We start from the raw sequence: 20,255 nt of genomic DNA, 5'->3' as shown, positions 1-20,255 counted from the left end.
CTGTACTCGACCATGAACTCATTGAGGGCAGGCGCACGTGTCTCTCTGTTGGCCATCTTTGCACCTTGCATTAGATGCAGTGTGTTGGAGGTGTGCGTATTTGATCAAGTTTATTTTCCCAATTCATCAGGCCCGGGCATTTCTGCAGTCAGGTAGGACCAAGGTGTTCCAGGCCCAGCCCGGAAGCCGTGTGGACATGAGAATCCCATTCCCGCCACGGGACATTTCTGCTCCTCTTTCTGTTCTCAACTCAGGATATCTCAGTATCTCTCCCAAGGGCCCTGGCTCCCACTTCTCAGGGAAGCGGGACTTACTCAGGGTCTTCTCGGGGCGTGGAGTCCCTGAGGTTGGCTGGGTGCTCGTGCTGCAGGACCCTCACCCCCTGGGCCCGGCTGCTGGGATCTGGGCCAGCCTCCCTGTCTGTGAGCCTCTGGAATGTAAGGCCCAGGCCAGGACTTGGGAAGGGTTTCCCAGTGTGCCTCAAGCACATTTCTCCAATTTGAAGGGACGCTGTCTCTTTCAGGAGCCCTGGATGGCATCCCCCGAGACAGACAGTGGCTTTGTGGGCTCAGAAACCAGCAGAGTGTCGCCCCTCACTCAGACCCCAGAGCACCGGTTCTCCCAGATCAGGTATCCTGGGGACCCCATCAGTGTACACACCTGAGATAGCCTGAGAATCAGAGTGCCTGTGAGCTCAGAACAGGGACAGATGGCCTGGGCGTTCTCAGAGCCCACACTTCATCCCCCCAAGGATGGTTCATTTCCCCTATCTTATTGATAGAGGGGAACTAAGGTTCAGAAAGGGAAAGCGACTTGCCCAGTGTCACTCCGCCAATCATCGACAGACTGGGAAATAAATATTTGTTGGGCAAATGAATGATGAAATGGTGAATGAATAAGGTCTGTAGGGAGGGTGGCGTGACAGAGCCACCAGGTAGAGTGATGGTCTCCAAAGCTGGATGCAGGCCCCTCGGGCTACCCAGGGCTGCCTGGGAAGGAAGGGTTACAAATTTTGTTTCTTTGTATATTATCTGAAAACCAAGTTGAGCTTTATAATTTTGTGTGAGTAGGCAGATGTACACTTCTGCAGTTTATAAAGAAAATGCATGTATAATGGGGGCGCATCCTCAGAAATACTGTACTGCCAGGGGTGCCAAGTCGCAAAGGTCAGGAGTTCATGGTTTAGCATGTGGAGGGTCTCAGCGGCTGTGACCTCCTTCTGTGTGACCTCAGCGTGTCTCTCCCTCCATGGTCTCCCAGCACCCGAGGGACATTAGCCCAGTCTTTCACTCCGTCTGTGCCCCGAGATGCAACCTCCCACCGCCAGACCAGGGGTCTTCCGGTACCCAGAAGAGCCTCTGAGCCCATCATACCCAGGAGCCGAGCCCAGAGGCTCCCACCTGGCCAGGACGGTCCTCTCGGGCAGAGGGCACCCAGCTTCTGCCTGGAGCGGGCACTGGCGGCTGAGATGGGTGAGTGGATGCATCTGGGTTGGCCAGAACCTGGGGGTGGCTGGATTGCATGGGTTAAAAAAATCAAATCCGTAAGAAAACTTGCATTACCCTTTAGATGCAAAATATCGTACAGGTTCATTGTAGGAAAATTTGAAATTGCAGGTAAGGTGGACAAAAGGGAACAAAAGAAAAAATAATAAGCTAAAAACCGTCACTGCTGACATTTTGGTGTAGAACCTGTGAGCTGTTTTCTTTGTCAGTGTGTGTGTGTTTATTTACAAATACTTAAAACGGAAATGGGATATTATATGTGAATGTTTAATAACCTCCTTTTTTTTTTTTTTTTGGCTGCATCGGATCTTAGTTGCAGCACACAGCGTCTTCGTTGTGGCGTGGGCTTCTCTCTAGTTGTGACGTGCGGGTTTTCTCTCTCTAGTTGTGGTGCGCGGGTTCCAGAGCATGTGACCTCTGTAGTTTGCGGCACGCGGGCTCTCTCATTGAGGCGCACGAACTCAGTAGTTGTGGCGCGCAGGCTTAGTTGCCCCCCGGCATGTGGGGATCTTAGTTCCCCGACCAGGGATCGAACCCACGTCCCTGCACTGGAAGGTGGATTCTTTACCACTGGACCACCAGGGAAGTCCCAGTAACCTCCTTTTTTTCACTAAACACCGTGTCATGAACACTGTGTCTATAAAATCTGTGATTTCATTTTTTACCTTTAAAAAACGCTTGTGAACTTTTTATTGAAATAAAACATACAGGAAAGAATATAAATTGAAGAATTTTCTCGAAGTGACCACAGACCAAGAAACTCAACACGATTAGAAGCCCAGACCCCCCTCAAGCCCTTCCCAGTCACTCCCACACCTCCCAAAGGTAACCACTGTTCTCAGATTAGCTCTGCATCTTAAGGTTCACCATTTAAAAATTTGAAATTTGTAACTTTTGTTAAAAGTTTAATTAATTAGTCACATGCAGTTGTAGGAAATAATACACAGAGATCCTTCCCCCAGTTTTTCCCAATAATAATATCTTGCAAAACCATAGAGCAATGTCACAACCAGATATTGACATGGATTCAGTCAAGACACAGAACATTTCCACCATCTCAGGGTCCCTCATGTTGCCCTTTTATAGACACAGTCACCCCCTCCTTAACTCCTGGTAACCACTAATCTGTTCTCCATTTCTGTAATTTTGTCGTTTCAAGAACGTTATAGAAATGGAATCGTATAATATGTAACCTTTGGGGATTGGCTTCTTTTTCACTCAGCATACTTTCCTGGAGACTCATCTAGATTGCTCCATGAATTGATAGTTTGTTCCTTTATATATTGCTGATTAGTCTTCCAAGGGCTCATTGTTTTAATGCATGGGCCAGATGAGTGGTTTGTAACCTCTGGTCACCCATCCCTTTGAGAGGCTAGTTAAAGTTTTGAATGCTCCCCCAGGAAACATGCACACAGGCAAAGGTGTGACTAATTGCAGAGGGAGGTGAGGCTCCGAAGCCAGTCCCAGAGCAGCCTGGTGATGCAGAGTCTGGGGGCCCTCGTGGAGGAGCAGGGGCCTCTTTGTAGGGGGAAGGCCCTGGAGACTTGGATCTGATGCCGAAATGGTGGATGGTGGAGGGAAATCTAGTTATAAACAGCTCTGCAGGTCCGCTTTGCTCCCAGCAAAAACCACATCTTCTTCCTGTTTTGAGGGTCATCGACCTCGATAGGAGCCTCATTCATGACCTCAGCCGGGCCCCATCTCTTCACCCCCAGCACCCTTCCACCCGCACAGGTTCTCACTTCAAGGGTCCTCTCTGTGTGAACTCACTCTGACCCCTTTCTGCCTCCCTAGTGGTCCCTGGCTCAGAGTTCAAGGGCCGAAAGCAGCTTTCTGAGCAGCTCCCCCATGGCGCGACAATCAGCCCACCCCCGACCCTGGCCCCTGCAGCCGCCGCTCCACCCCATGGGCCCGCAGAGACCACCTCCACCTTCCTCCTCACCAGGACGGGGCGAGAGTAAGTTGCATACTTGGGCGCTGCGGATTCAAGCTCATCATAGAGCCGGGAAGCACGGGCTTTCTAGGGTCTCCATCCAGTGGTGGCTGTGCTGAGGCCAGACGGACCCAGGCATCCTGCCTCCCAGCTCAGGGCTGCTCCTGTGGGATGTCATTGATCTAGATTCTGAGGACACTTCTCCAGCTGGTGGGAAATGACCTAGAGGTTCACCTTGCTGGTGCTAAGACCCCTCTGCCTGTCCCTCAACATTTCCCTTCCAAGACAGGTCTGCACTTCCCAGGGGTGTGTTTTCTGCAGTTTACGCATTCATCGTATGAACTGAGAAGGGACAATTTTTTCAATTTTTAATTTTTAATCCAAGTGCAGTTTTTCTACTGAGAAAGTTTTCTCCTTGCTTCATTAAACAGAAATGGGAAAAGAGATTAGTCAGTCCTCTTACTTCTCCTCTGAGTAGCTTTTGGCCAATAATCAATCACAGGCCTTTGTTGGGGTGGGGTGTTGGCTTCCAGGCCTGAGTTGAGTAAGTTCACTCCTGCAGTCTCCTCTGATATCTACAGGGGAATGAGAGGCTTATTTACTTACAGTATGCCAGCCCCTGGGAATACAATAGTGGGCAAGACAGTCCTTGAGCTCGTAAGGCTCACCATCTTGTAGGACGGACCAAGAAACAGGTGGTTGCACCCCCAGTATGATGGCACAGGGCTGAAGGACTGTGGGAGCACAGAGAAGGGGCATCTAGCCCAGTCAGAGGCTTCAGGGAGGGCTTCCTGGGGGAAGTGGTATCTCAGCTGAGACCGGAAGGAAGAGAGATGGAAGAATATCCCAGCAGAGGGAACAGCATGTGCAAAGGCCTAGAGGTGAGAGAGTGCCTGCCACCTTTTAGGCACCAAATGTTTATTATAGCCGGATCCTCAAGTATGAGGTGGGCTGTGAAACAACAAAAGCAGAGAGGAAGACAGGGAGACCTGGGGGAGACCTTGGAGGGCCTCAGACACATGTGGTTAGAAGTTTGGATGATGGCTCTGCTCAGGAAAGGTGCTCACTGAATATTCATGAATGTAGAAAGTCTCACCTAAGGACAATGAGGGAGGCTTTAAGCCAGGGAGAGGCATGGTTGGGTTTACATTTTAGAAAGAATTCTCTGACCACTGTGAGGGTGAGAATAGAGGCCAGGGGATTGCTGAGAAGCCTGCCGCACCCAGGAGAGAGGTTATGGGGCCAGTGGGGAGGGAAGGGAGGTGCATTTGAAAAGAGATAATTAGGCATTGGGCCCACAGGACTTAGGAGTTGGTTAACTTTTGGGGTGTTCAGGGAAAGAGAAAGGTTTAGAATGACTCAGATTGTTGGCTGGCCAACCAGTTGGATGCTGATGCGGAGATGGGGAACCTAGGAAGGGGGAGTAAAATTGCAGGGAAAGATGACTTATAGGTGCCAGCTGGCACTCAGTCACTAAAGGATTAGGTCAGGAAGACCGAGATCCTGGTAGAAACAAGGCAGAGAGGACAAGTGACGCCTAACGGGGTATTCCAAATCCCAGGCTCTCGTTCAGCGGCCTTTGGCCTGGACAGGGAGCCAGAGCCGCCCCAGTCCTGCACCCATCACGGGGCCTCAGCCCTGCCTTTCAGGGGTTAACTGGTGACCGGAGTTCTCACTCTCCTGCAGCCGCTACCCTCATGGTTTGCCTTGGAAACCCCAACAAGCGTTGCCCTGGGAATTGCCAGGGGAACCAACTGCCCTTAGACGCACACAGCGCCAGGCCATAGCCAGAGGGAGGTCTCCTGCCTCCTCTGTGCACCCATCTGAAGGCTGATGTCTGCTGAAGCCGGCACCAGGAGACACTCCCCCAAGAGTCCAGGGGCCACCAGGCAAGAACTAAACCTGAGGGGAGCCCTCACCCCGGAAGCTGGTCCGAACAGTAGACGTAGAGCTTGCCTCAGCCTGGAGGACGGCCGTGCCCAGCCCGGGCTCTGATGCCCCGTGTGTAGGGGGGTTTGTGTGTAGCAGTGTCTGGGCAGAATTGGCTGCTGCAGTGCCAGCGACACCCTCAGAATGAGACCCTAGAGATTCAGGGACCGATCGGGGAGAAATGCAAACAGGATTTACTCCCAAGATGCTAGTGGCTCGTGAGATACCACGCCAATCCCAGGTTGGGCTGTGTTTGGGGGCTTCCCCAGCATGACAGCAGCCTTGCCTCTGGCACCCCTGCAGCTTCCAGCCTGCTCACGTTCAGTGGGCGATGGGAAGCACCGTGTGTCTTTGTCCCTTCTCCACACACACACATTTACTCTGTTCCCTCTGGGAGCCTGGAGGCCAGCTCAGTGCCATTCTCTGAGCATCTATGAGGTCTCAGCGGTTGTGAGATGGGGAGGCCCACTCCTTGCCTGCCAGGGGCTCAGTGTCTGGTGGAGGAGACAGATAAACAAGCATCTTCCGCCAGGAGCAGGGAGATGGGCTTGAACAATGTAGGAAATGTTTGGGGGAACCCAGGAGGGGTGGCTGAGCAAAGGCGGGAAGGAACCAGGCCTGCATAGATAGTTAGGGTTTCTACAGACAGAGGCTGAGGAAGGGGAGGGCAGCCCGGGGGCCGAGGCAGGTCCGAATTGAAATTTTAAAGTGTACCTTGAGCCAATGCCTTCTCTTCTCTGCATCCTCATCTCTATCTTGAGAATTTGTCACTGGTGTTTCAGAATAGTTACTCAGAGGCCCTGCGTGCTAGGTTGGGTAAACCTCAAAGAAGGTTCTGCTTTGCTCACCAAATGCGCAGGGAGGGACACGAACTCAGAGGGGTGTCACGATGTGTAGCAAGAAAAGCGGACACACAGGGAAGTTGGAGAGTCCACCGACAGCAGAGTCGGACGGTGCCTGCTGGAAAAGGACGAAGACCTGGCATCCGGGCAGCACTCAGGCGGCGGCTGCAGCTATGTTCACTGTGCATCTGTTCTTTCTCCTGTCGCCACCCCCCCACCCCAGCCAGGCCATCCGTGAGCTGCAAGAAGAGGTCTCCCGGCTCCGGCTCCGGCTGGAGGACAGCCTGCACCAGCACCTCCAGGGCAGCCCGAAGCGCCCAGCGTCCAACTTTGACCACCCCACCCGGGTCCGGGACCAGCCAGCTGATTCCTCAGCCACTTGGGGGTCCCATTATGGCAGGTGGGTGAACCCCAAACTCCCGCCCCTATGCCCCGGTGGGAGCTGCAGAGGGTCAAGCTGGCCAACCTCTGGCTCTCCCCAGACATGTGGACTCAGGCACAGCCACATCCCTCTCTCGCTTATTCACTCATTCATTCACTCTTACATTTTTTTTTTACCATGTGATATTTGATACATAGAAGAATATATTAAACATATGTGTTAATAATAAAGCATGATACAGGGAATATCCCTGAACTCATCACCCAAGTGAAGAGCTAGAACATTTTCAGGACGCTCACCCTCTCACCCACTCACTCAGCAGCTATTCACTTATGATGACTTATAAAATCATCTTTAACTAACTAACTTCTGAGTATTTCTATTGGAGGGCACTACGTTAACATTTTTAATGGACATTGTCTCATCAGTCCTTCCAACAACCCTCTGAAGTCATTGCTCCTATTATCCCCATTTGACAGATGAGGAAACTGAGGGGCAGAGAGGCTCAGAGCCATTTTCTATGAGTCTGACTCCAGAGTCTTCGGTTTTGACTTTCGTATTCTCCTCTTTCCTTATGTTATAAGCGTTTCTCTGGGTTGGGCTTCTCACTGATCATCTTTAAAGGCTGCATGAGACCTCATCCAGTGACGTCATCTCTCTCTCTCTCCCTTTTGCTAGTAAATCCACAGAGAGATTGTCTGGTGAGCCTGGGGGTGCAGAGCAAGCAGTCCCCGCAGGAAGGAGGCAAGCCAGGTCCTCCTTGGTGCCTCGGGAGGTGCCTCGATTGTCCCTGAGTAAGTGACCACCCGCCTGGACTGATTTTTGGAGGCCACAGTCTGGGCATGCTGGCTAAGTGGTCAGGGACTACAGCAACAGCCCTAGAGGAAACTTGCAGAAGGTTTCGGGTGTCTTTTTTAGGTAGTTGTAGTGCTCTGAAATACCACGTACTTCTAATGACAGCAGCAGTATGCTATGCACGTACTGTGAGCTGCGGTTTCCGTAAGGGCTTTGTGTATGTGTATCATCTTGCTTAATCGTCACTGCAAGAGGGGTCGTATTATCCACGTTCTGCAGATCAGGACACCAAAGCCCGGAAGCACAAGGGACTTGCCTGAAGGAATATGGCTCTGGAATCAGTGGCCCCAGCTCACTCCTTTCTAGCTGTGTGGCCTTGGCCAGGTTGTTCACCTGCCCTGCACAGTTAAACGGACAGCTAACAGTGCAGTGATAATAGTGTCCGCTCCTGGGGTTGCTGTGAGGGTGCGTGACGTGAAGCATGCCAAGCACTTAGCAGAAGGCCAGGGGTCCAGATGTGTCAGCTGTGATTACTAAGGGGCAGAGCTGGGTTTAAAATCTAAGCCTGCCCCAGAGCCTGAACTCGTGATCCACCCACTCCCTAAACTATGTGACCCCCCCACCCCCTCCCCCTCTGATGCCCCTCTTTCCACCTCAGGTTCCGAATCTGAGCCAGCCTCCCCCAGGCTGTTCTCTGAGAGGGGCAAGACCACCGAGGACAGTCCACAGGCAGCTCGGAATAGAAGGAGAGGAGTGGGTAGCACCGGTCGGCCAGAGAGGGTCACCTTCCGGGGCCAATACACAGGTGGGCCAGGAGGGGGCGCTGGGTGGGCATGGTCCCCAGGTTGGTCTCTGTCCTGAGAAGGCTCTTCCGTTTAGCCAGTGGGCCATTGAAATACTATCATTTTTTATGAGTTGTGTGATACAGAAACATCGGGGAGTATTGTCTCATTGAATCTGGGTGTGTTTGTTCATTCATTCACTCAGCAAACGGTTTCTGAGGCCTCCCCTTTGTCGGGGCCCATGCTTGGTTCTGGGGAAGCCCGTTCAGCTGGTCATTCATGAAGCAGTTTAAGGAGAGCTTGATGTTTGCAGGACCTGGGTGACAGGGTGAACACGGAATCACTCCTGGACCGCCTTAAGGTTCTGATTCCCCAGGGGGCCCCGTGTCTCACCGACTGGGTACCCGGCACGTAGTAAGGCTTGAGGTGACACATAGTAGGATTTCAGAGTGCTTAACATTAAAACAAATACGGATACGGCTCCTACTTTCATGAATCTGACTGCATAGCAGAGAAGACCAGTAACAAATAAGCAATTAGAGTAAATGTGTGAATTATAGTAAGTAAATTATAGACGTGGCTCTCACCCATACCTCACTGGGAGGGAGGGCTGTTAACCTCAGATACGATGCAGAGAAGGCAGGAAATGAGATACAATGTCTCCCAGCCGAGCAGATAGAAGCCGAGGGTTAGAAGTGAAAGCAGCAGCGCGTCCAGGGGCCCCAATGCAACACACACAGAGTATAAAGTGGGGACCCTGCACGGCAGAGGGGAGAGAAAAAAGTAATTAATCAGGCAACATTCTGAAGGTCCTATTTGAGACTCAGGGATGGACGAGGCACGGGATGGCAGGGCTGGGTGCAGTCCCAAGACCCTGTCCAACCTTCTGATAACCTTGAGCACTTGACATCTGCCAGGCGCGGGGCAGGATACCTCACGGATATGACCCCATTCAGTCCTCCCAACAAGGCTATGAAACCCACAGTATGACTATCCCTATTTTCCAGCTGCTTGGAGCACAGAGAAAACACCACTGACTCCATGCCCAAGCCATTCTAATCCTAACCAGCAAGCCGGGGTATGCGGGACTAACGTCACACTGTGTCATTGCTTGTCCTGTCTTCCTGGCCTGCTCTCCAACCCTGACTGAGCTTGCATTTGTTGGTTGCTTCTGTATATCGAGAACTAGGCAGCTGGTCCCCAAATAGGATCTGAGATGAGAGCTTATAATAAACAGACAAATAAAAGTGTTTCTATGTATATGTGTATATGTACATGCCTACATTACATAGCTACATATTTATGCACATATATCACATGTGTGTGCACGTGTGTGTGTGTGCATGAGAAAAAGATTGAGAGGGAGACTGTTAAACCATTTGGAGGAAGAGGAGAGAGATCCTTCTAAATCGTCCCCCATGCTGCATCCACGCCCAACTGACACTGACTGTCATGGTTTCTTCCCCAGGCCAGGAGTACCATGTTCTGACCCCCAAGACTGTCCCAAGAGGCAGCGGCCCAGTCTCCTGTCCCCACTGCCGACCCGCTAGGACAGAGGATCCAGGTAGGGGATGGTACCTGAAGAAGCGGCCAAGGCTACGAGGCTGCAGCTTCTTGCCCTTGGCCTTGGGGGTGCAGCTGGGCCAGACATGGGCCACCCTGAGCTGTGCGCGGGTCAAGATCCAGACAAGGGAAAGAGATTTTTTTTCTGGTCTTCTTAGCCCTCCCAGGGAGTCCTGCCCTCACATCTATTCCTCCAGGTGCTTTGCCTGAAGCCACTCTCCTTCACCTTGACATAGAGAAGACATGAACATGATTCCAGAAGGTCCTGATGCGGGGAGGGGTGCAAGCAGCAGGGGGGCTGGCAGCATTGATTGTCTTATCTCCCCTCTGTCCTCCCTCCACTCCTCACTCTTTCCCCCAAACCCAAGAGTTTAGGGGAAGAGTAGTGGGGAGAGAAGTGGCCTGCGAATATGGACACCAGGTTCTAGTCCCCGTTCTGCCACCGACACGCTATGTGACATTAGGCAAGTTCCTTAACGTCTCTGAGCCTCAGGTCCACATCCATAATGAAAGGTTTGGAGATGGTCTCTGAGGCCCTTTCAAGCAATAATGATGATCATGATGGAGCTGTCGTTTATCAAGCCGTTACTATATACAGGGCAACATGCTAAGGGTTGTACTAACATTAATCCTCACAACCCTATGAAGTAGGTTTTGCACATTTTATGACTATGTCCATTATATGAGTGAAGAAACTGAGGCTCCGAGAAGTTAAGTAACTTGCCCAAGGGCACACAACTTACGAGTGGTAGAGGCAGGATTTGAACCCAGGTCTTTGTGACTCTGAAGCCCTGGCTCTTCACCACTAGATGGCTGCGCCTTTGCTAGAGTCCCAACAAGCCTACCACTCATTCATTATTCAGCACCTTCCCATACTGGGCCCTGGGCCTTGTCCCTAACAAACTCTTCAGCTAAGCAGATGAAACTGAATGGTCAGAACTGGGGTGGGGGAGCACATAGCTCAGCCCGGTGGGTGGTGGGACTTCCCAGAGGGAGTGACGCTGAGCTGAGGCCTGAAGGAGAAGCAGATGGACCCTGGAATTCTCCCAGTTGTGGCGCTGAGGATTTGTACAGGAAGAGAACCAGGATGCCCACTCTCCTTCTGCTCACTAGGCCTCCACTGACTCGCCCTGGTGCCCAGGGGCCGTTGTGGGCTGGTCCCACCTGGAGAATGGGTCTGTGTCACTGTGGAGGATGACCCGTAGGTACAAGGGCTCCAGTCGGGAGAACCAGGCTTGAGATCAGACAGAGGACCACTGCTTCCCAGCTCTGAGACTTGGCAAATTATTCAACCTTCTGCAGCCTCAGTTTGCCCATCTGTAAAATGGGGGAGTGATGATGGTAGCTAGACCAGTGGCTTGTTGGATTTGATCAACTAATGCATGAAGACCCTGAGCAGAGGGCCTGGCTCAGGAGATGCCTCTCAGTGTCATGGTTACCATCAATATTGCTGTCACCCAGTGGGGGCCGCTTGTCTCCTCTGCAGTGGTCCCTGAGGGAAGCTCAGTGCTGCGGGAGGCTTGTGGGGGCCCAGTGACTTAGACATGAGCCTCTTCTGACGTCTCTGCCTCCTCTTCCAGGTGATGCTGTCACCAAGGACCCACTGGGACCATCTCACACTGAGACCCAGCGATGTCCGCTGTGTGGTCGAGTTGGGTCCTCCTCCAAGGGGGGGGGCCCAGACTCAGCCGGCTCTGGTAGGGACAGATGCTCCGTCTCTTCCCCCAGCTCCCCTGGATTCCGGCGTGGGCCCCTGGGAGGGGGCACTTAGCCGGGGTGGCAGCTTGTGCAGTCTGGGATGGAGCAAACTGGATGAGAGTTGGCTTCCCCAAAGCGAGGCACTCCCGGCATGGCCGGCCCCGTGTCCAGCTCTAATGGGGCTGGTGGGGCTGGGAGGACCCTCTGTTCTCTGTTGGATCTTCCCAAGTGGTGAGACTGTGTCTCTCTGGTGTCCCTCCCTGACAGCACCGGAAATGGCCGCCACCAGGAGAAACGCATCTTCTACCTCCAGCCCCAAACAAAGGAGCAAGCGGACAGGGTCGTCGCCCGCGCCGCCTCCTGCACTGTGGTATCTGGCTGCCGCGCCCTCAGCGCCAGCCCCTCCTGCCTTTACCTACGTCTCCTCGGTTCCCCTCGTGCCTTATCCATCAGCCACTGTGTAAGAACCTTCCGTTCCCACCCTCCTAGCCTTTCGGTCTGAATCGCTTAACAATTGGCATTCAGACCTGAGTTGGGTAGCTGAGAACTCGGGCACTGAGTAGTCCTGTGTTTCCCCCCGCCAACACTCATGCAGTCACTCAACAAACCCTGAATGCTCCCTGGGCACCAGTGAGAGTGCTTGGCCCTGGGGACCCAGCAGTGAAGGAGGCTGGCAGAGGGCCTCAGGGGGACCTAGGACCTTAACCATCTTCCATCTCCTTGTGGGACTTCTCAGAGAGCAAGTAATACTTTTTCAAAAACTAGGCTTTATTTTTAGAACAGTTTTAGATTTATAGAGAAATGGACAGATAACACAGAGAGTTCTCCTATACCACCCCCCAAACACAGTTTCTTCTGTTATAAACTTCTCACCTTGATATGGTATAGTGCAGTTAGTGAACCATGATTAATACATTGTTATTAACTAAAGTCCACAGTTTGTTCAGGTTTCTTAGTTTTTACCCGAAGTGCTTTTTCTGTTCCAGGATCCCCCCCACCCCAAAAGTTACCTCATGCATTTAGTTGTCACATCTCTCAGGCTCCTCCTGGCTGAGACAGTTTCTCAGATGTTCCTTGTTCCCGATGGCCTTGACAGTTTATAGGCATATGGGTCAGGTCCACGGCCAGAGGAGCAATCACTTTTCACATGGATTTGGATGTACCATCAGTCAAGACAGAAAAAGCACAGCAGTTGAGGCGGAAATGGTCCAGGTTTTAGAGTCAGAGCGGTACTGGCATCCGGTCTGCCGCTTATTAGTGGTGTGGCCTTGGTAAAGCTACTTCCTCTCTGAGCCTCGCTTTTCCCATCTGTTAAATGGGGTCAGAGTCTCAGTCACGTACAGTTGTATGAGGATTGAATGAGGCAGGTGGCGAGAGCCCCACGAGCTGTTTGTGGGGTTCGTAGTGCGGTACCAGCAAATGCTCTTTGCTGAATAAACGGCAGCTTTTGTCATCACAGCAAATGCTGCTGCTGTTAATAGTGTCATTAGTAAGAGGAAAAAATGAGGAAAGGTGGCTTCCACATGACGGGACTGTGCAGGAAAAAAAAGGCCTGGACCCTGGAATTAGGAGATCTTTCTCCTTCTCCTGACTGTCATCAGCTAGTTCTATGCCTCAGTTTCCCTCACTGTAAAATGACTGGGCCGGGGGTCCTCTTCAGTGGTGTGTTGTCAGAAGCCTGTGTCTGTGAGCAGCAAGAGGCCAGAGTTTCCATCAGGGCTGGCGCTTGGCAGGAGCAGAGGCCCAGGCTCCATCCAGCTCCATGAGGAGTCCTGCGTACAGCGCGGTTTCTTGCTTTCCTCTCAGCTGAGACGGGGTGGGTCGTTAAGGAACCCTCTGCTCCAGCAGTTAAGAGAGGCCATACTGCATGCTCAGGCCTCTGATTCGTTGGACAGGAAAGGGTTTGCCTGGAATTTGGTGGCCCAGGAGAAAGCTCTGAGCGTCCACGGTAGCCATGGGTCTCTACTTCTGAGGTCATTCCAGATCCTTCCAGGCTCAGACCTGTGGGCAGAACTAGCCAGGTTGGTGTCCTCAGGCCTGGACAGGCCGTGGGGAAGGGGAAAGACCCTGAGCTTTAGTGCCCAACAGACCAGGCCAGCAGGTCACTTTGCTCCTGTGCCTCAGTTTTTCCGTCTGTGAAATGGGTTGTGGTGAGGATGAAATGAAATGATGCATAGCAAGCCCATAGTACATAGAAGGTGGCCAGTAACCACAGTGCTTCTAATGCTACTGGAATTGGGGCTGATGCCACCCTGAAGTTTCTCCAGCTGCCCATCAGCAGGACCGAGCATGCTCAGTGGCTGAGGCCAGGAACCCTTAGAAAGCTGAATGGGCCTGTGCTGCCGCCTGCTGGCCAGCCACCTTATAGCCTCTGCACCAGAGGCTTTCTAGCCAGTTTTTTGGTTTTGGGGGGTTTCTTGGTTGTTGTTTGTTCTGTTTTGTAGCTTCTCCCCTAGGGGGAGTTTGGGGTAACTTTCAGGCCAAGCTGGTCGTCAGAATTATCAGAAGGCAGGGGTGTGTGGGAACCCAGTACTTACACCAGCTAGTCTGCCCTTAAGGAGGGAACTGGATTCAAGAAGCCCATTCATTCAGTTCAGATGATACGTACCAGCATCTCCTGGGAGCTAATTAGCTCTGGGTTTAAATCCAGCACTGCTCCTTCCAGCTCTTTGACTCTGGCGGAGTCCTCAGTAGCTGACATTTACAGAGCACTGGGCATACAGAGCTTTTAACCTGAATTTTCCTATTGGATCTACCCTGGGAGGTAGCTAAATATGGCTGTTTTCCATGGAGAAACGGACCCCTTGAGAATGATGTAGCTTGTTCATGGTCGTGCGGGTGGCCAGGATTTGGGGAGCTTCCTGCATCACTTAGCTTCTCCGAGCTTCACTTTGCTCATCTGTAAGATAAGTATAAAAGTACCTACCGAGTAATCAAGACAGTGCTGGTAAAGGGCTTATCTCAGAGCCTGGCAAACGGGTCCTGAGGATGAGGCTGCCAGCCCCAGGCCAGGCGCCGTGTTTAACTGAGGAACCGCCAAACCGCTTTCCCAAGTAGTGGCACCATCTTACACTCCCACCAGCAGTGTTTGAGGGTTCCTGTCTCCCCACATCCTCACAGACGCTCATGGCTATCTTTTTGCTTTTAGCAGTGAGTGTCTCTGAGGACACCCAGTGGGTGGGGAGTGTGTGAAGTGGCATCTCATGTGGTTTTGATTTGCACTTCCCTGCTGGCTAATGATGTTGAGCATCTTTTCATGTGCTTGTTGGCCATTTGTACATCTTGTTTGGAGAGACATCTGTTCAGATCCTAGCAAAGCCCTTTTTTCACACTGTGCAATAATGCAATTTAGAAAGTGAAGGGTCAGGAATAAGACCAGAGTTTACAGCGTGCCAAGCAAAACACCAGTGAATGTCTCCGGCCAAGTTCTCCTAAACCCATTCGTGCTCTATTTAGGGAACATGCTTCTTTGTCCCTCTCTCTCCTACACACTTTACTCCACAGGTGCCACGCCCTCTTCCTGCCCAGCATCGGTTTCTTTGAACACTAAACTTGGCATCCTTGGAGGAATGCAGTTGTCATTTCTTGGAGAAACCTGTGCTTCAGCTCATGGCTCCTCAGCCGGTTTTCCCCAGAACTTTTTTTTTTTTTTTTGCTGTACGCGGGCCTCTCACTGTTGTGGCCTCTCCCGTTGCGGAGCACAGGCTCCGGACGCGCAGGCTCAGCGGCCATGGCTCACGGTCCCAGCCGCTCTGCAGCATGTGGGATCTTCCCGGACCGGGGCACAAACCCGCGTCCCCTGCATCGGCAGGCGGACTCTCAACCACTGCGCCACCAGGGAAGCCCCCCAGAACTTTTAAACAACACCATACATTCCTGCAGGACCAGGCTGGGGGGGATGAGTGGAGCCAGACCCTCTCACTCCTGCAGAATCCTAATTATTATTATCACGTTTCTCCAGTGCTCCACACCTGACAAATAGGGCTCCATACATGACCTCTCTGATGAAGGGGCTTTGCTCCAGAGCCTGGGGTGAGCCTGCTCTCCCAGGCTCTCAGACTAGAAGCTCCAAGAAGGCGGCGGACGGGGTCCGTGTTGTTCATTCACCGTGATGACCTCAGGCCCTAGTGCACTGGCTGGCACATATATGTTCCATTAGCATTTGTTCAATGAACGGGTAGATGAAACAGACCATTTTTTGGGGACTGTTCTGGTTCAGGCACTCCCGTTTACCTTGCTTCACCCCTCTAACACATCCCTCAGCGGGGCTCCTTTTTCCCATTTTAGAGGTGAAGAAACTGAGACTCAGAATGTAGGGGCCGAGCTGGGGCTGAGAAGCCCCCAGCCCTCTCCGCGGTCAGTGAACGCACTCGCGTCTCTCCCCAGGTACTACGCGCCTGCAGCACCTACCTCAGCCCGAGCAGCTGCTGAGTGGCCCCCCGCAGTCTCCGCTCGGCCGGCCGGGAGACCCCGCCACTCCATCCAGCTGGACCTGGAGGAGCTCAACAAGGCCCTGAGCCGAGCGGTCCAGGCTGCCGAGAGCGTCCGCTCCACCACCAAGCTCATGAGTCGCTCCCTGTCGGCCGACCTGCGCCAGGCCCGCGGCCTGCGGGGCTCCTGCCTCTTCTGACTGCGCTCAAGGCTCAGAGACGCATGGGGGGCAGGGCTGGGCAGTCCCTGTCGCCCTGGAAGCCCCGCAGACCCTCGTGAGGAGGGCTCCCTCCGCACCGGCCCTGCCTGCTCAGCCTCCGTGTTTCCAGAACGGAAAGGGTGTCAGCTGGTCCTCCAGAGAAGTCACTTCCTAGGGACCAGCCCTGAAGGAGGTGCTGGGACTGAGGCCACCATCTGTCCAGATGCCATCTCTGGGAGGCTCCTGGTCCTGCATGTGTCCATCTCTGGCTAACAATATGTATTTTATATATGGATGGACAGATTCCTGTTTTTCAAACTGAAGCATTTTCCTGGTCTTGGATTCTTCTTAGGAGGCCAGATAAGAAGGGACAGGGCCAGGGTCTCTGGCGAAAACTTGTCCACCACCTGTGACCAGCCACTCCAGAGTAGGTGTCTCTGGGAAGGACGTGGTGGGGACCTTTCTCCTGGTGACTGGTGGTCAGTGGGGCACTTTGAGGCCATTGGGATATCTCAGGATGACACACACCCAGCTTCTCCATAGTTGAGAGGCCTTTCCCGTGGGTCTGCTGGGATGGAGACACCCCCCGGAGGGCCCAGAAAGCCATCCACCATGGTCCCCCTCAGTACCTCATCCCGAGACCCCCGGCTCTACCCTGGGACCCCCGTGGAATTGAGCCAGCGGCCAGCTTCCTGCCAGGTCCTTGTCTGTGGCCATGAGGCCAGGCCATCTCCTGCTCCCTGACCTTGTAGCAGCTCAGACTTCAGCTTTTCTGGTATGTGTGTGCGTCAGTGATATTTGTATATTTGGGACATTAAAAAATCTATTTTCGTTATGAGAGCAAATAAAGAAGAGTGAATATTGATCTTAAGAAATGAAAGCCAAAACCAAAAACATTCCCAAAGCCGCCCACATCTGTGGTGTGTGTCATCCACTTGTGGTTTCTAAAGTCAAGTTTGTGGGGTGAAAGATTTGGTGTCAAGTGGAGCCCTCCCCCGAGGGACCGGTTGGGTGCACATCTCCAGACTGCCTGCCTACCTCCCTTCAGTGCCTTCTGTCTCTCCAGCTTTCCCCCTCAGAACCATAAAGCTTTCCACTGGAGGGGCCTGCGAGGAGAGGCCGTCAGACCAAGCTTCTTTTATGTGACACACAGCAAATTGGTGTCTGCAAGAGCACGAGCCTGGACTCTCTTTCCAGTGCTCCTTTTGGCAGCAAACAGCAACAACAGCTGCCATTTACTGAGCGCCTCCTAGATGCCAATCCTTAGCTAAGTGACCCACTGTGCGCCCATTTTATTGATGAGGAGACCGAGGTTCTGAATGTGCGAACTCACGATGGTCTGACTCCAAAGTCCATATACTTTGTCACTGTTTTTTCCTCCTTAAACCTCCATGACTTTTTCCTCCCCAGCTCCTGCTTCCCCTTCCCTTGGCCTTTTCTTCAGTCTTCCCCACCTCTCATCTCACTTGCTTCTCCCGGCCCTCCAGGACTCATTTCTATTTCATTTTCCAGCTGATCCTTCTCAGGAGAGTTGAAAACAGCATCTTGCCGAGATGGGAGATTTCTTGTTGGTTCTGAGCCTCCAGATCCACAACCTCATGGGAAGGTGGATGGGAAGGGGGAGCCCGAGGGGGGGTGCAGAGCAGTGTCTCCAGCCTCAGTGCCCTGGGCACAGCATGGCTGCAGCTCTGAACAAAGGATGCTGAGGTCTTGGTTCTGTGGCTCTTTGGAGGACACTGGCCCGTGAGCCACGGGACTGGGTGTCAGGAGCCAGGGTTATGGTCCTGTCACTCCAAATGGCTTAGGACGCTTGCACATAGAATGACTCCAATCGTTCAGCCCAATTTCTCTGCCACCTGTGTGGTGCTGCTTCCCTCACATGACCGTCACAAAGCCCTTGTGTCTGGAAGGAGACCATCCTTCCTAGTTGGAATCCTGGCTTCAGACGCTCAGTCCTCTTTATGCCTCTAAGTGGGCCAGCCTCAGACGTGGCCCCATGGCGAGGGCTCCAAGCACATTTGCAAGATGGCTGGATTCGAGGGACCAACCTTACCCTAGGTATCCTACCTTCCTCCTGGGTGTCAGGTGGGCACTCTGGGGACATCTCATGGAGACACAGCCCCTCTGGCCTGGCCCCAAGTCCTCCGAGTCTCCCCCATCCTGCCCCTGCCCTGGCCCAGACACCCGCCTCTTCCAGGATGCTCACAGCAGCCTCCGTGTAGGTCTTCCTGCCTCCGGTCTGGGCCCTCCTAACTCGCCTCCCCAGATGGCCAGGCTGACATCTAAATAAGGGCCCTACACAGTAAAGGGAGCTCGGATGAGAGTCCCCCTGCAATCTCATACCAGGACCTCCAGAGCCGCTCCACAGGGCCTGCGGCCTCTGCTGCAATTCACTGGCTCACCAGGTGCCCTCAGGGTAGCTGCTCCCCAACTGCGGTCTCCTCACTCCTGCCCTGTCCATGCCTTTATCCCACCATGTCCACTCTCGTCAGGATCGTCCCAGCTCCCTCGCCAAGTGAAAGACTGATCTTTCCATTTTGTTCCCGAGTGTGAACGAGCCCCATGCCCTTCCCAGGGCCCCAGGCTTAGATCAGAGCTGAAGAAGACACGTGGGGACACGTGGGGAGTAGGGGGCGTCAGGAAGGGAGGTTGTCTGTGACGTGCTGACGTTAAAACCAGTTTCCTCCTCAACAGTGTCCAAACTGGGCAAGCCTTGCTGGGTGAAAAACTGAAAACATACAGCTGAGTCTGAAAGAAATGAACGGTGGTCCAAACGTGCTCGTGTTTACACGAGTCTCCCTCCTGTCTCACCTGCATGGACTTCTGACTAACAACGCGTCTTTTATTTTAACTCCTGGTGATGTTTTTTGTTTTTGTTTTTGTTTTTGTTTTTGCGGTATGCGGGCCTCTCATTGTTCTGGCCTCTCCCGCTGCGGAGCACAGGCTCCGGACGCGCAGGCTCAGCGGCCATGGCTCACGGGCCCAGCCGCTCCGCGGCATGTGGGATCTTCCCGGACCGGGGCACGAACCCGCGTCCCCTGCATCGGCAGGCGGACTCTCAACCACTGCGCCACCAGGGAAGCCCCCCCAGTGATGTTTTGAGGTAGAATAAGCTCAGTGTTTTCCTTCTGCTCAGACTGCTGTCTTTTTGTATCCACTGTTTGCTGAGGCAGACTCCCTTCTCTGATGGAGCCCTGGGCTCTAGGTAGGTAATTCTGTGGGTGAGCACAAGCCATACGCTCGGACGTGTCCGCAATTCACTTCGCCTGATTTAAGGACGGATGAGGATCTACTTACAGATGAAGACTAGGCAGGCGAGCGTGGTTGTTTTGTATGTAAGCAAGACCAAAATGAAGATGATAAGCAGAAAACTGTGGAATTTTGTGCTCTGTGGAAAGCACCCTAATTGGTTCAGGATGAAGGTTTGGTTTCCTTTTCCTTCTCCCTCCAGACCCAGCTACTTGGGGATGCTGCCGTGCGTGGGCCAGCCTGCTTCCTGACTTGGTAACAGGGCACCCCTGTGACCTTCATAATCAAGTGACAGGGACTCTATTTCATGTACTTAAGAGGAGAAACTTTCCTTCATTCCTGAAAGGATTTACTTTAGGAAACGCGATATGATCTGATAAGATTCTTGAAAACTCTTTTAAAAAATATTGATCATCAGTTTCTTGGTGACACCTGGGAGAAATTTTGATATGAATGGTGAAATTTTGACGATATCTCATGAATTGAGCGAAAATAAAACCAAACTGATTCATCTTTTAAAAATAAATAAATAGATAAATAATAAAGTAAGGGCCCTTGTGTTCAGCACCACACTCCTGGGTCCTCACCACCCTCTATCTACCTGAACTCCTCTTCAGGGTCCTCCGCTTCGATGTTCCTTAAACAGATCATTGGCTTGCAGCGGGAACAGCAGGTGTTATCAAGCTCCTAATCTTTCTAGAGTGGTTCAGATGCCCCTTCCAGGTAGCCTTCCCAGACTTCCCCACTGGAGAAGGAAGCTTCCCTGTGCTGGGCTCCCACAGCACTCAGTGCATATAGTCATCCATCCTGGCACAGGTGCTGGGAATGATAGCAAAGGCCCTTCCAACCAAGGATCAACTCAGGGCAGTGGTCGGCCGCGGCTCAACTGAGGCGGGCACAACATGAATGAACGAATGAACAAACGAACAAGCAAATGACAACCTGAC

The 20,255-nt window shown here is 52.7% G+C and overlaps 1 protein-coding gene across 7 annotated transcripts in view; it reads left to right on the top strand.

Annotated features, from left to right (window-relative positions):
- Positions 1–16,924, top strand: part of AKNA (AT-hook transcription factor) — a 51,199-nt gene extending 34,275 nt beyond the window's left edge. For all 7 annotated transcript variants that reach the window (XM_073806466.1, XM_073806464.1, XM_073806463.1 and 4 more), the window contains 10 exons: positions 524–630; positions 1,261–1,472; positions 3,300–3,462; positions 6,433–6,609; positions 7,270–7,385; positions 8,045–8,191; positions 9,637–9,732; positions 11,312–11,428; positions 11,697–11,889; positions 15,816–16,924. In XM_073806466.1, coding sequence (XP_073662567.1) covers positions 524–630; positions 1,261–1,472; positions 3,300–3,462; positions 6,433–6,609; positions 7,270–7,385; positions 8,045–8,191; positions 9,637–9,732; positions 11,312–11,428; positions 11,697–11,889; positions 15,816–16,059 — 1,572 coding nt within the window. In that variant the 3' untranslated portion in view covers positions 16,060–16,924. The remainder of the gene's footprint in view (positions 1–523; positions 631–1,260; positions 1,473–3,299; positions 3,463–6,432; positions 6,610–7,269; positions 7,386–8,044; positions 8,192–9,636; positions 9,733–11,311; positions 11,429–11,696; positions 11,890–15,815) is intronic.
- The last annotated feature ends 3,331 nt before the right edge of the window (positions 16,925–20,255 follow it).

Source organism: Tursiops truncatus, chromosome 6, assembly GCF_011762595.2.
Source record: "Tursiops truncatus isolate mTurTru1 chromosome 6, mTurTru1.mat.Y, whole genome shotgun sequence".
In the NCBI taxonomy this organism is placed as follows: Eukaryota; Metazoa; Chordata; class Mammalia; order Artiodactyla; family Delphinidae; genus Tursiops; species Tursiops truncatus.
Note: the sequence above shows the minus strand (reverse complement) of the source record. Positions and strands in the feature narration are given on the sequence as shown.